We start from the raw sequence: 16,124 nt of genomic DNA, 5'->3' as shown, positions 1-16,124 counted from the left end.
TTTAAACAATATAGTTTCTGTGTGATCATTTCAGGAGTCTGGGTAGCTGGGAAATGAACAAGCAGTCTCCCCCAACAAGAACATAGTTCTCATCTCAAGGGGAATATGATGAAAGCATATTATATGTATAAATGAAAATGTCAAAAAAAGATGTCATTTGAAATATTGTGGCATATTTGTATCAGATTTTCACTTTAGATTTTAAAGAATTTAAAAATAAGATAATTAGAGACCTAGAAACTTTAGTTTTTCCTCTTAACTTTTCTCTGTGTATAAAGAAAAAGACCAGAATAGTCTTGCCATATACAAAAAATAAAAATAAACCTAATTATTTTATTATGTAAAAATATTGCTTTACTGTGGGATGTTTTTGAAAGAGGAAGTCTTAGGATCAGGCAGAGCTTGTGATGAGTCAGAGTTCTAGAGAGCTACTTGGCATAGTGTCAACTGTCCCCTAGAGGAGGAGGGCTCCTTGGTATCTCTGTGAAGCCATAGACAGAAAGCAACTCTATAGCCTGCTCCCCAACTTCTGCCCGAGACTGGCAGGAGGGTGGGCAGGAATACCACAGGGAATCAGTCTAATCCATCTGGCTGTGACCCCAGTGTCACCACCTGACTAACTTGACAGGCTGTCCTGAACCTTGTCCCTCCTCCATGCTTGTGCCACTCCACTAAGAGAGCAGGAGAGTGCTATGAGTGGCATTTCCAGTGGCAGGAGTAGTGAAAAGTTTCCCATTTAAGGTATAACTTGCTGATAAGAGAAATAATTGACTTGAACTGGATCACTCCAGTTATTTAAAAGTTCCAGGCTCTGCAATGCTGCCGAATTAGTGTCTTCAGTGGTGGGTTTTTGTTTCAGGTTACTAGCAGAATAATCAGCTCTGGCGGTTATGAGGTGACAGATCCTTTCCTGCTTGTAGAGTCAACAGCTCCTTCAGAAACGACTCGTTGCTGTTATTGTTGTTGTTGTTGTTGTTGTTAGAAGGTACCAATTTCAGGTAGCTTCTTGGTTAGGGGATGGAGATCAGATCAACAGTCCTCTCAGCACTGGGTTGACTCTATGGAGGCCTGAGAGTCTCTGAAGTATGATCAGAATATATTGCATGACAACAATGCTTTGCAATTGAGAAAGAAAGAAAGAAAGAAAGAAAGAAAGAAAGAAAGAAAGAAGGAAGGAAGGAAGGAAGGAAGGAAGGAAGGAAGGAAGGAAGGAAGGAAGGAAGGAAGGAGAAAGAAAGAAGGGAGGGAGGGAGGGAGGGAGGGAGGGAGAGAAGGAGGGAGGAAAGGAAAGAAAGAAGAAAGGAAGAAAGGAAGGATGAAAGAAAGAAGAGAAAAGAAAGAGAAATTGTTACGTGAGCAATAGGAGTGAGAATGTGCTCAGCTGCTCCCCTGATAACAGTTCTCAGGAACCTAAAGGAGGGAGCACGAAGGAAGCAGCACTTGGCTTCTTGTTTATTAGAGATTTTTCAGCATGTGGACATAAAACAGAAAGTACCTGCCATTGATTTGCGGGCATTGATCCCTACTGGTCCTTATAAAATGTCCTGAGATTCCAACAAAGTAAGTGGTGGCTTTTTCATAGGTAGACACTAGCTATTGTGACAAATCCTTGGCGCTGAGGCATTTTTCTTTCAATTATCTATTTTCAAGATGCTTACTGTAAACAGATGCAAAAGTCCTTTAAAAAATGTTTGCTACCTTAGAAAAATAAGAACTAGAAGAAAACGGGGCCATTAGGAGCTAATTTAAAAACAAAGATAGTTGATACATTAATATGCTAATGAATTCACTCCCTAAATATAAAGAGGAAGCTAACTGAGCTGGTTATGTATATATATTGTCTAAAAATATTTTCTTTACGAATACAGCACTGATAAGCCAATACTAACATAATAACAGTAAATTGTTTTCACCTTTATTAGAGCTGAAAATTATGGTTAATTTCTCTTAAGAAGGAAATCACACCACCAGATATTTAGAGTAGCACTGCAGTAATATATTCATAAGAAATCTTTCATATTTATAAGGATTTAGAAAAATTATTTTCCAGACGTTACAATGCTCCAAGTTTCTAACATGGCTTACTGTGAAATCACTTTTCCCCCATTTAGTAGCTATTCTGTCTTTCTCTTGCCATTTTAACCCTGACTAAAAAGTCATTAATGCAAATATGCTTTTAAAAAGAAAACGTCACATGCGTTTCCTGTGCAACATAATGATGATATTTTGAAACATTTGCATTGTGCAGCATTGCAAACTCAGAACACAGCTTCCTCCAACCTTACATTATTTTACAGTCCTTCCATTTGTCTGCGCTTCATCTTCTCTGTCACAGACATATGCTGAGGGCCTAATAGATGTTGCTCTGTTGGCACCTGTCTTTACTGCATACTTCACCTACACTTTTCTGTAACACACACTTTCTCTTTCCTTCCTTCACTGGAAACTGTTTTCCATATTAATAGTTGAAGAACTGTCTGAGTAGTCCTTGCTACTTTCCAAAATCAGATTTTGCCTTCAAATCCATATTTAAATCTCAGCTGGGCTATTTATTAATACAGTGACTATGGCAAGTAATTTCTTTCATTAGAATGGATGTTCAGATTCCCTGTCCTAGAATAAAACCAAACATATGGTCTGAATAATTATTGAATGAATAGTCTCTTTCAGGTTCCTCCATCCCCTCTGTGAAATAGTAAACTAATAATTAATGTCTAGGAAACATATAGTATCTCCCCTTCATATATTATAAGGTGGTGAGGGTATGGTAGCTACTGGCATGATTGTAGTAATCACATAGAAATCAAGTTATTTACATGATTATTTTGTTCTTACAGATGCTTCCCTGTGCTTCTGCCTCTACCGTCCAACATCTTCTCAGATTCTTCAACATCTGCATCCCTCTTCTTTCTCTTCCTTACCATGCCCTTATCTACCTTTGCTGACTTAAGCACAGATATTTCTGCTACATTAGCACTCTTGCACAGTCCTAGAATTATCCACACTAATCATTATATTCTTAACTTTATCCCTGCACACTAATTTTTCACTCAAAACTATATCTCCTCACAAAAAATAAGTCACAAATTCTGTCCATTGCCCTTCACAATACAAATCCCACTCCTGAGTCATCTTCTTGTAATAGTACATGTTCTTAACTCCTCTATCTTTCTAAGCCATTAACACCTTTCTGACTTCACCTGAACCACACATTGCCCCCATTCTGCCTGGTTTTGGTGATGAGCAGTAACACATATCCAGAGCTCTCACCTTGCACCCATACTTCTGACTGCTCTCTTAGGCCTTGTCCTGGATATTCAAAGCATGCTTATTTGTTCAGTTTCTCCTTCACAATGATTCGATCCAACTAAGGCTGGAGGAAAACCTTTGCTGTGTTTCTGTATTCTCGCTCACATTCTTCTATTACATTTCTACTCAAAGCCTTCCTTGATGCCCCCTGCCTGTAAGCTCACTTTCACACACGCCCGGCCTCCCTTTGGAGGACTTAGATTCTTCCATAAAGAAAACAGTGATTGCCTTCTAGAAGGAGTTCTTGTGCCTTATCCCCTTGTTATTTCAAAGCCATTCTGTGTTTTACTATTTTACTGTTTCTTCTACCACTTCACTTCGAGGAAAAATTGCCACTTCTCAAGGCTTTCCTTTGCCTCCTTTGTTCAAAATCCCAATTCTATCACCTTGATGTTAGAACCGTCTCTAACTTCCAATCCTTAGTATTTGTTGACCTGTTCAGTGAAAAAAAAAATACTCATCTTCTGTCTTCTAAATGTGTCATTTGCTTGTCAAGGTTTTAAAATGTTCCAGCTCACCATTCCTTTCCTTATTTCTTAGATATCATGATCATCAAATCCCGTAAGTTATACGCCATTTACATATCAACCCATAGATTAGTCACTTAAAATATCTCCTTGTGTTTGTCTTCATATAGAAGCAATTCTACACCTTGCATAATTTACATTATGGAACATGAATATGACAACATGAAAACTGGTATTTCCTTTAGTCACAAAATTTTAAATAGATATACATTTTAATACCCTTAAAATTGATGTTTTAGCCATAATTAACTAAAGGAACATTTCTCCTCAAATCATATTCTGATTATTTCTTGAAAACAAAAGCTACATGGAGGTGGACCAGTTGTCTCTGCTTTATACTATCCCTTAAAGATAAAGAGAAAATTATTCTTCTGTGAATCACAGCTATTCCACTGCACCACCAATTCTAAAACAACTTAATAAGAGTCTCCTTTGAATTTCCACAGAGGATTACATATACGTCACTCTAGGTGGATGTCCTTACCTTCCTTCCCTACAGTACTGCTATTTCAGAACACTCTGCATCCTCTTGACCAGAATCTGAGTTGCTCAATATAGCTCATTACATGATTTGCATGCTTAAGGTTTCTGAGCTGCAATATAGCTCCATTCACCTATAGCCCTTTAGTATAAATGGCATTGTGTCTGTTCCTGAAGTATTATTGCCTGCCTGTTTCTGCCTCTGCCTGTTATCTGTGATTGATTTTAGCAGCCACAGTTCATATTGACATTCATAGCTTTGTGTCTGTTTCTGATTATTTTTCCTTTTCCTATAAAATATAATGCTAATTGAAAGTTGCCTCCAGGCACAAAGTGTCAGAAAAAATATAATACATAATTAAGTTCCCCACAGAAATTCTAGAAAATAACTTGTATCCCATCAGTTTCTGCTGTCTATTTTCATTACTGAGTATGTATTTCATTAAGATGATCACATCATTTGATGAGAACCACATTGGGAATACAATGTCTTGTGGTTGATTATAACGATCGGTGCTTAGCTGTATCCACTGCTTTTCCTATAGGTCCCCCAGGCCCACCTGGGGTGGTCATCGTGGAGGAAATCACAGAAAACACAGCCACTCTCTCATGGAGTCCAGCAACTGACAACCACAGTCCCATCTCCTCCTACAACCTGCAGGCCCGCAGCCCCTTCTCCCTGGGCTGGCAAACCGTGAAAACAGGTAAGAGGTCCTGGCACAGTGTCACACACAAAACTAGCATCTGGAGGCACCAGGTGCACTTGCTTTAAAGCTCACTCATGATCACTTGTCAACTGCAGAAATACTTTATTATTCTTTCCACATTGATCTCTACCGTGGGTTCTTTCCCTGTGCCCTCTAAAGGCAACCTCTCTTCCTTTCTTCTGTTCATAACTTGCAAAAAAGGGACCACATTGAGTCTCTGTTTGTATGATGAACTAACTTTCAGATTCACAAAGAAATTGTAAAAATTGCACTGTACAAAAAGCCCCAGTGGAGCCACTCCCTAGCTTCTTTCAATTATCGTAGTGCACATGACTTGACAACAGTTATCAAACAGAGAAGTGACACTGAGCAATGCTCTTGGGTGGGATCCAGGCCTCCCTTGGAATTCATCAATTTGATGTACAGTTGTTCTCAGGGTGCGGTGCTAGGGAATTCTTCACATTAGGTTGTATAGATACCTGTCCCCATAGGAGGGTTGGGATACAGAATTGCCCACAATCCCAGAAGCTTCTACTGTGGCTTTATAATCCTGTGCCAGTTTTATTTATAAAATGAAAAGCTAACATGAACTGTGAGTCTAAAAGAAGTGCATTATTTTAATGTCTGTGTTTAAAATGGTTCCTGCCCTAGTTTCATTATTTAAAAATTATTTTCGTCACTAGTGATTTCCTTTGAATGTTACAACACTAACCTTCTCCAAGCTTTCCTATGTAACTGGAAGTGGTGGCAAAGGATATTTATTAAAAGTCACACTCCCCAAGGGCTACAAGATAAGTATTTAGTATCATGTTTGAATAGACTTTAAGAATAGAAGAGAGACTTAAGAATAGAAGAGAAAGTGAAGGAATTGTCTTCACAGACTGGAGGTGAGGGTTTCTGTTGTATTTTTTTATTTTATTTTATTTTTATTAAAAATTTCTGTCTCCTTCCTGCCTCCCTTTTCCCTCCCCCTACCCCCACTCCCCACGCCCCACTCCCCTCCCTCTCCCTCTTCAGTCCAAATAGCAGTTAGGGTTCCCTGCCCTGTGGGCAGTCCAAGGTCCTCCCTCCTCCATCCAGGTCTAGGAAGGTGAGCATCCAAACAGGCTAGGCTCCCACAAAGCCAGTACATGCAGTAGGATCAAAACCCAGTGCCATTGTCCTTGGCTTCTCGGCAGCCCTCATTGTCCACCATATTCAGGAAGTCCGGTTTTATCCCATGCCTTTTTCAGTCCCAGTCCAGCTGGCCTTGGTGAGCTCCCAATAGATCAGCCCCACCGTCTCAGTGAGTGGGTGCCCCCCTCACGGTCTTGACTTCCTTGCTCATGTTCTTCTCCCTCCTTCTGTTCCTCATTTGGACCTTGGGAGCTCAGTCCATTGCTCCAATGTGGGTCTCTGTCTCTATCTCCATCCATTGCCAGATGAAGGTTCTATGATGATATGCAAGATATTCATTAGTATAGCTATAGAATCGGGCCATTTCAGGCTCTCTCTCCTCAGCTGCCCAAGGACTTAGTTGGGGGCATCTCTCATTTTAAAGTTAATTCAACTGCTTAAAAGTAAAATATAAAAATCAAACTAGACATGTTGGGAGATCAGTAAGAGGACTGCAACACATTTTAATCCAGCTTTGTCTACATAAGAATCTTGAGGCCAAATGAATGACATATCAAAACCCTATCTCAACAACAGCAAATAAGCAATGTAAAAATCATCAAGATGATGTATGAGTTCATTAACAATAAAACTAAAATGCAATACTATGACTATGGAATGGTCTATTGTATCTAGGTAAATGACACTTTAGCACAAGCTTTGCTTCACTCATTACAATTATGTAGAAAGAAAATGTGTTTTCCTACAGAACATATTTCAGATCTTACTTGATAATAAGTTGTTGCATGAACTTAGACTTCGCTGTGGTTAGTAAGACACTGTGTTGTATGTATACAGATGTTTCTCATTTCTATTTAAAACACTGCCTTGTTCCTGGGTCCACCATATCCTTGTGCAGCAAATGTAGCTCCCCAAGGAATAAGAGGAGTTATCTGGGTTGATCGACATAGGAAGACCACAAATTCAAACTTCATGAGCAGATTGATTCAAGAATTCTCATCCACTGTTTGCCAGGTCTCCATCTGAACTTTCATGTGGTTGCTCAAAGATTTTGTTTTGCGGCTACAGAAAATGATCATTGTGTATCAGGTGTGTTCTCACACACCCCATCCTCCTGCCACTGTCTGTCACACAGACTGTTCAACTTCCTCTGGGAGAGATGCTTAGCAGTTCATTCATATTTCCTGATTCGCTCTATGATTTACTAAACCATTTTGTCTTATAGTGCACCTACTATAGCCATGAGTTCATGCTCTTTATTTAACTTACTCTCTGATTCCTGCTTATCCTTTTGTTTTTATTTATTTATTTTTGATGCATCTGTTTCTATAAGGGTTGGAGAGATTAGGAAGAAAAGTTAGTTTGTGTTTGTTGACAAAGCTCTACTAGAAAGCTATATTTTTTTTCTTCTAAAATAATTTGAGAACTAGAGACTTTCAAGTTAGAGCTCTGCTTTGACTTTCTTCAGGAAGTAATTATTTAAAAAGCTATTGTTATGGTTTACTTATAAAGAAATACATTTTTCAGAATTATAGCAATATCAGTATTCTTTTTTTTTCTATGCTTCATAGTGTGAAGGATCTAGCAGACTGATTTCTCATCTATCTAAATTCTTTGTCCAAAACACAATATCCATTGCAGTAGCGGTGAAGGTATGCCAGCCTAGGGCAAGTCCATGAAGGAGTCCTCAAATCCTAGGTGATCCAAACCAGTGTGGCTTTAGCCCTGTCTATAATCTAGCCATAATTCCTTATGGGTGCAATAACTTTGCTGATCAGTTATTTTCATAAATGCTCTCATAATCTATATAGTTAAAGTCAAAACAACTTCTAATCCTGACATATATATTTGGATAAAAGAGTACACAGTTTGTAACTTTTGATAAATGATTGCAACTTATAAGCTTGTGGAAAACATTTAACATTCTTTTATGTGCCAAAATGAAAACAAATTCCTTACTTTCTGTTAGTTGAAACAAAAATTTGATAGGCCTGCTAACTAAGAATATCTTAAATTGACTTACAAATTCACATTTTATAATTGACTTATAAATTCTCCCTCCTGCAGGGGAGGTTCAAAGTTAAATAAGAATAGTGTGTATAATTGGAAGAAAGTATGAAGTAATCTTTGGCAAAAAGTTCATCTTCAAGTCCTATTTTCATTTAAGCAAATTTATTGTGCCTTAAAATTATGCTGTCATTTACACTACTGAGAATTCTAAGGTGACCTGTTTTGCATTTTCATATATTTACTTATGATTATCAAAAAATAACCATTACTGATCTTTGCATAACTTTAGGATGTTTCTTAAGCATTTATCATTGGTTTCTATTGTCTGTCTGTGGATATTATTTCCATGAGATGATTGGTTGATTAAACTTTTCAATTTGACAAGCTTGTCAAGTATTTTATTAAATTATTGGATTGATGTTTTTGCTAGGAAACACATTCCAATGGGATTCTCTCTTAGTCACTTCTTGACTGCCTTTAATCACTGCTTCATTTTTCTCTGTGAAGCATGTATTTTCTTTGAAAGTAACCTATGTCCATGCCTCTAGCAATGATATCTTTATAAAAAATGTGCCAGCAGTACTTTTTAAATATTCTTAGCTGCTTGAAATTGTCCATTATCCTTAATATCTTCAATATTGAAAAATCAAAATCCTGTCTTAATGGAGACAACTTTGTTTGCAATTTATTTTATTTGCTTATGAATATTAATACCACTAACTGACATTTTTGAAAGTATTATATACCCTTTATAAAAGGCAATAAGTTTAGAGTTATCTAATCAATTTTGTTATAAGTTGGAAATTGATTGATTTATAAATTATGATTAAAATAGTAAAACATGAAGCTAGCTAGATAGCAAAGTGGGTAAGAGAACTTTCTGCATAAACTTGGGTATCTGAGTCCAAATGTTCAGCAAACATACAAAAATTTGAGCATGGCTGTAAATCCTTATAACTCCAGTTTTGAGGGATGGAGACAGGTAGATGCTCATTGTTCAATGCCCCCCCACACAAATGGTGAGTTTCTAATTCATTGAAATACCTCATCTCAAAGCAGTAAGGCTTGAGCGAAAGAGGAAGGTCACCTGACATTTTTCTCTGTTTGCAATATGTGTATGGTATATACACAGGCACACTAATATGCACCACCTGCACATTACTCTCCCCCCCCCCCACACACACACACACACCCACACACACACACACACACACACACATACACACACACACACACAATCCTGGAACATATCAATTCAAAGAAAATAAATATAAACTGAAGAAGAATATCAAAACCCAACTATGGAGTACTCATAACAAAGATAAACTAGCCAAAGGAGGCAGAGAGAGAATAATCTCTGAAGTAAAAATTAAAGTCAAATAGAGTAACCTTCTGGAAAACAGAGAGACTACCACATAAGCAAGAACAATTAAGTTGCTTGTGTTGCTCAGATGTCTGCTAAAGTTTGACAATGATGATTGATTTTATTTTTTTTCTTTTCTTTTTTATTTTTTATTACTTTATAAATAATATCATTCAAAATTTTCACTTCCTCCCCTCTTCCCACTTCCCTCTCACTTCCTCACTCAACCTCCCTCCCTCCCACTCCAGTCCTAGAGAGGTCAGGGTGCCCTGCCCTGTGAGAAGCCCAAGGCCTTCCCCACTCCATCCAGGCTGAGAAAGGTATGCTTCCAAATAGACTAGGATCCCAAAAAGCCTCTATGTGCAGTAGAGACAAATCCCAGTGCCATTATCACTGGCTTCTCAGTCTGCCCCAATTGTCAGCCACATTCAGAGGGTCCAGTTTGAGCCCATGCTCGTTCATTCCCAGTCCAGCTGGAGTTGGTGAGCTCCCATTTGATCAGGCACACTGTCTCAGTGGGTGGACCAACCCTTCGTGGTCCTGACTTCCTTGCTCATATTCTCCGTCCTTCTGCTCTTCAACTGGACCTTGGGAGCTCAGTGCTCCCATGTGAGTCTCTGTCTTTATCCCATCTGTCGCCGCAGGACGAAGGTTCTAATTATGATATTCAAGATAGGAATCAGTCTGATTAAGGGACAAGGCCAGTTCAGGCACCCTTTCCTTCACTGCCCAGGGTCCTAGCTGGGGACATCCCCGTGGACACCTAGGAACCCCTCTAGATCCAAGCCTCTTTCCAAGCCCAAAATGTCTCCCTTAATTAAAATATCTTCTTTCCTGCTCCCATATCTGTCCTTCTTCCCTCTGAACCATTTCACTCCCCCGAGCTCTCCCCAACCCTCCCCTTCTCCCTTCTCTCTCCCCCCTCCCCATCCCCACCCTCACCCCCATGCTCCCAACTTTTGCCTGACAATCTTGTCTGCTTCCAATTTCCAGGAAGATCTATATTTGTTTTTCTTTGGGTTCACCTTACTACTTAACTTCTCAAGGATGATGAACTATAGGCTCAATGTCCTTTGTTCATGGTTAGAATCCACTAATGAATGAGTACATATCATATTCATATTTTTGGGTCTGGGTTATCTCACTCAGTAAATTTTTTTCTATATCCATCCATTTAGATGCAAAATTCAAGATGTCATTGTTTTTTACCGCTGAGTGGTATCTAATGTGTAGATGTGCCACACTTTCTGTATCCATTCTTCCATTGAGGAGCATCTAGGTTGTTTCCAGGTTCTGGCTATTACAAATAATGCTGCTATGAACATAGTTGAACAAATGCTTTTATAGTATGATTGGGCATCTCTTGGGTATATTCCCAAGAGTGGTATTGCTCAAGTCTGAGGTAGGTTAACTCCCAGTTTTCTGAGAAACTGCCACACTGATTTCCAAAGTGGTTGCACAAGTTTGCATTCACACCAGCAATGGATTAGTGTTCCCCTTACTCCACATCCTTTCTAGCATAGGTTATCATTAGTGTTTTTGATTTTAGCCATTCTGACAGGTGTAAGATGGTATCTCAAAGTTGTTTTGATTTGCATTTCCCTGATAGGTATGGAAGCTGAATATGTCCTCAAGTATCTTTTGGCCATTTGAAATTCTTCTGTTGAGAATTCAGTGTTCAGTTCAGTACCCCATTTTTAGTTGGGTTTTTTTTTTTTTTAGAGTTTTAATGTCTAGTTTCTTGAGTTCTTATATATTTTGGAGATCAAACCTTTGCTTGATGTGGGGTTGCCTTTTTGTCCTTCCATTTTCAGTGTCCTTTACTTTACAAAAGCTTCTCAATTTCAGGAGGTGCCATTTATTCAGAGTTGCTCTTATTGTCCATGTTACTGGGGTTATATGTAGGAAGTAGTCTCCTGTGCCCATGTATTGCAGGCTACTTCCCACTTTCTCTTCTATTAGGTTCAGTGTGATTGGATTTATATTGAGTCTTTAATCCATTTGGACTTGAGTTTTGTGCATGGTGATAGTACTGGATCTATTTTCATTCTTCTACAGGTTGACATCCAGTTATGCCAGCACCATTTGTTGAAGATGCTTTCTTTTTCCATTGTATAATTTTAGCTTCTGTGTCAAAAATCAGGTGTTCATAGTTTTGTGGATTAATATCCAGGTCTTCAATTTGATTCCATTGGTCAGTGTCTCTGTTTTTATGCCAATACCAAAGCTGTTTTCATTACTGTAGCTCTGTAATAGAGTTTGAAGTCAGGGATAATAGTGGCTCCAGAAGTTCCTTTATTGAATAGGATTGTTTTGGCTATCCTGGGTTTTTTGATATTCCATATAAAGTTGATTATTTTTCTCTCAAGATCCATGAAGAATTTTGTTGAGATTTTGATGGGGATTGCATTGAATGTATAGATTGCCTTTGGTAGAATTGAAATATTAATCCTACAGATCCAAGAGCATGGGAGATCCTTCCATTTCTGGTATCCTCTTCAATTCCTTTCTTCAAAGACTTAAAGTTCTTGTCAAACAGATTATTCACTTCTTTAGTTAGTGTCACCCCAAGATACTTTAGGCTATTTGTGGCTATCATGAAAGGTGATGTTTCTCTGATTTCCTTCTTTGCTTCTTTATTCTTTGTATATAGGAAGGCTACTGATTTTTTTGAGTTGATCTTGTATCCTGCCACATCACTAAAGGTATTTATCAGCTATAGGAGTTTGTAGACTTTCTGGGGGTGGAATAGTTGTTAAATTCTAACTTTCCTCCATAGTGATCCAATAAGACACAGGTGGTTACTCCAATTTTTTTTTTGTATCTGTGGATGTTTGCTTTGTTACCAAGTATGTGTTCAGTTTTCAAGAAGGTTCCATGAGATGCTGAGAAGAACGTATATTCTTTCCTGTTTGGGTGGAATGTTCTATAGATGTCTGTTAAGTCCATTTGATTCATTACATCTGTTAGTTCGCTTATTTCTCTGTTAAGTTTCTGTCTGTTTGACCATTGGTGATAGAGGAGTGTTGAAATCTATTAGTGTGTGTGTGTGTGGGGGGGGGGGGGTTTGATGTGTGATTTGAGTTCTAGTAATGTTTCTTTTACATATATGGGTGCTTTTATATTAGGGTCATAAATATTCAGGATTTAGACTTCATCTTGATGTTCCTATTATGAGTATAAAATATCCTTCTCCATCTCTTCTGATTGATTTTAGTTTGAAATCAATTTTGTTAGCTATTAGGATAGCCACACCTATTTGTTTCTTAGGTCTGTTTGATTGGAAAACCTTTTCCCAACCCTTTACTCTGAGGTAGTATCTTTCTTTGAGGTTGAGCTGTATTTCTTGTAAACAGCAGAATGTTGGATCCTGTTTTTGTCTCCATTCTCTTAACCTGTTTCTTTTTATAGATAAATTGAGTCTATTGATATTAAGCAATATTAATGACCAGTGGTTGTTAATTCTGGTTTTTTGTTGTTGTTGTTGTTTTGTTTTGTTTTGTTTTTGTGGTAATGTTTGTGTGTTTCCCTTCACTGAGCTGTGTTGGTGAAGGGTTGTCAGATGTCTGTGCTATTGTGGGTGTTGTTGGGTTCCTGGGTTGAGGTTTTCCTTCTAGTACTTTCTTAAGGCTGGGTTTGTGGATATGTATTATTTAAATCTGGTTTTGTCATGGAATATCTTGTTTTCTCTATCAAAGACCTTATGGCTTTCATGGTTTCCATTGAGAAGTCAGGTGTAATTCTGATAGGTTTACCTTTATATGTTACTTGATCTTTCTCCTTTGCAGCTCTTAATATTCCTTTTTTATTCTGTATGTTTTATGGTTTGATTATTATATGACAAGGGGATGATTTTTTTTGATCCAGTCTATTTGGTGTTCTGTAAGCTTCTTGTACTTTCATAGGAATATGCTTCTTTAGGTTGGAAAAGTTTTCTTCTATAATTTTGTTGAATATATTTTCTGTACCTTTGAGCTGGAATTCTCCTTCTTCTACCCCAATTATTCTTAAGTTTGGTCTTTTCATGGTGTCCCAGATTTCCTGGGTGTTTTGTGTTAAGAATTTGTTGGATTTGCTGTTTTCTTTGATCAATGAGTCTATTTCCTCTATAGTATCTTCATTGTCTGAGATTCTTTCTTCTATCTCTTATATTCTGTTGGTTATACTTGTCTCCATAGTTTCTGTTAGTTTACCCGGATTTTCCATATCCAGCCATCCCTTGGTTTGTGTTTTCTTTATTACATCCATTTCAGTCTTCAAGTCTTGAACTGTTTCCTTTACATGTTTGATTGCTTTTTCTTGGTTTTCTTGGGTATCTTTGAGGGATTTATTAATTTCTTCTAACTTTTTGTTTGTCTTCTCTTCCATTTCTTTAAGGAAGTTTTTCACTTTCTGTTTAAGAGTCTCCATCATTTTTATAAGCTTACGTTTTAAGTTGATTTTTTCTACTTCTTCTGTGTTAGGGTGTTCAAGTCTTCCTGCTGCATGTTCATTGGATTCTGGTGTTATCATGATTCTATTCAGGTTGTTGGAGAAATTCTTGCATAAGCTCCTGCCCATCTCTTCCTTCAAATGAGGCCAGCAGTGTCTTGACGTCTTGGTCCAATCTTTGCTGTGCCTGACTGTATACTTGAGAGTTTTTCTTGGTCTGCCCTCTATTAGGTCCCCTCAGCACTGGAGCTGGCTCTCAGATCCCCTCTGCCCTGAAACAGGCTGTGCTAGGGGATCCAAGGACCCCACAGATGAAAAGGAGTTCTTGGGGGCAAGATGGAATGTGGTAAAGAAAGCCAGTAGCCCAGGACATACCGCTCTTGATGGCCAGAAAATTTAGAGAATTGGAAGGGGCATGGACTCAGTTCCCTGAGACTGGCTGGCTGGGTGGCCACCTGATCATTGATTTTAAACATATGGAGGTCAGTGCCAACCTTGACAATTGCAGTTTCAGTGATAGAGGAGCTGGTATGGTCTGATAAATAAATGGTGAAGAGAGAATGGGACATGGTTTTGTAAAGACAATTGTAAGAAGTTTCATGATTTGATAGAATCAAAGTATGGTATGAATATTATTCCAAGAAGAGATCAGAGTTTGTACCTACCCCACACATGCTGTCATTTCTAACTAAAAGGTATATTCATGAGTTGTTGTGGACAGGAAACAAAATATGTTTGTGAGTATAAAAAACATCTCCCTAGAAACTGAAAAGAACTCTGTTTCTAATGGGACTTAGCCTCTTCTCTAGGGCTGAGGATGGGAAAATGATTTTTAGTGTAGATCATGTTAAGTTCTTTGATAGCCAGATGAGAGGAATTCTAATGGCCTACAAACAACTTCAGCATATGCAGTGCTCACTTCCTGAAAGTTCATTTTGTCATAGTAGTTATACATAGTAATATACTATGAGGAAGCAGGATTGTGGCCATGTATTATGAGAAATGACTGCACAGAATGAGGAAGTAGGGATTAGTAATGGCAACATCATTGATCAACATGTATTTGTAGCATTTCTCCAGCCTGTTAATAGCAAGAAATATGCTCCTTCTTCGTAGTCCCAGAAGTCATCACAGGAGACATGGAGTCAGCAATGGCTGTGGACCTAAATCCCTGGGTAGAATATGAATTCCGAGTGGTTGCCACCAATCCAATTGGGACAGGGGATCCAAGCATTCCATCTCGAATGATCCGCACAAACGAGGCAGGTAAGAACCATGGCACAAAAGTCCTGTTTGATAAGCCTCTCATCACTCTAAAATAAAGCTGAATTAATCATGACTGCTCCATGACTTTCCTGATGCATTTTCCTAGTATCCTGAATTTGTTTCCTTTAAAATAATTATTTTTTCTTCTTTTCAGCCATTTTTATTACTGCTTAAATAACAAAGATTTATGAAATATATGATTTTTCCTCCCATCCTTAAACTTAAGTTCTCATGAAGTGGAGGCAATTAATCTATTCTTCTAAGAAACCCCATAACATTCAGAATAGTTTAACTTACCTTTCTATTCCCCAGTGGTTGTTCTTACCTTCAATTATGGTCTACTTCCTCAGGCCACCCTTCACCCTTCACCACCTAACCTGTGTAAATTATACTTTTACACTTTGAAGAGACAAACAGAGCCCCTTCTTAACCTGGTACTTTCTGGAAAACTGTACACATGAGCTACCCATCTACTACATAGCTTAGTAAAAGCAAGGGTTCTTCCTAGTTTTTCAGAATAAATTTTTCTTTTGAAAAAAAAAAACACCCAAATGACTATATCAAGAAACTAATTGCTTTCAGGATGAGTAACTCTCCTAAACTTTTTAAGTATGAATCTACTTGTGCTATTAAAATTTTATTAACAAGCCACCATTGCATCTTAAGCCAAACCATGTTCAGATGATGCATTTCAAAGATTTTGTCTAGCTTTATACCTGCCTCGGTCACAGACTGCTGTCTTCAATTTTATGTATGCACGGCATAATTTATTCCATTAAAGTCCAACGGAAGAGGAAGGATGCTGTGAAAGTGTGTGCAGAGCGTGCCTCTCACAGTGAGCTGGGAAGGTGAGCGCTGCCCACTTTATACTGCTTCACTTGACTTCAAATTCAGCTGGACCTCCTAATGGCATAG

General features: G+C 38.2%; 1 protein-coding gene across 1 annotated transcript in view; it reads left to right on the top strand.

Annotated features, from left to right (window-relative positions):
- The window catches only part of Cntn5 (contactin 5), a 1,215,881-nt gene that overhangs the window by 1,141,238 nt on the left and 58,519 nt on the right, over window positions 1-16,124 (top strand). The window contains exons 17-18 of the mRNA XM_057767831.1: window positions 4,862-5,020; window positions 15,060-15,209. Of these exons, the coding sequence (XP_057623814.1) occupies window positions 4,862-5,020; window positions 15,060-15,209 (309 nt within the window). The remainder of the gene's footprint in view (window positions 1-4,861; window positions 5,021-15,059; window positions 15,210-16,124) is intronic.

This window comes from Chionomys nivalis, chromosome 4 (assembly GCF_950005125.1).
Source record: "Chionomys nivalis chromosome 4, mChiNiv1.1, whole genome shotgun sequence".
Taxonomy (NCBI): Eukaryota; Metazoa; Chordata; class Mammalia; order Rodentia; family Cricetidae; genus Chionomys; species Chionomys nivalis.
This window is presented reverse-complemented; position numbering and strand designations above follow the sequence as displayed.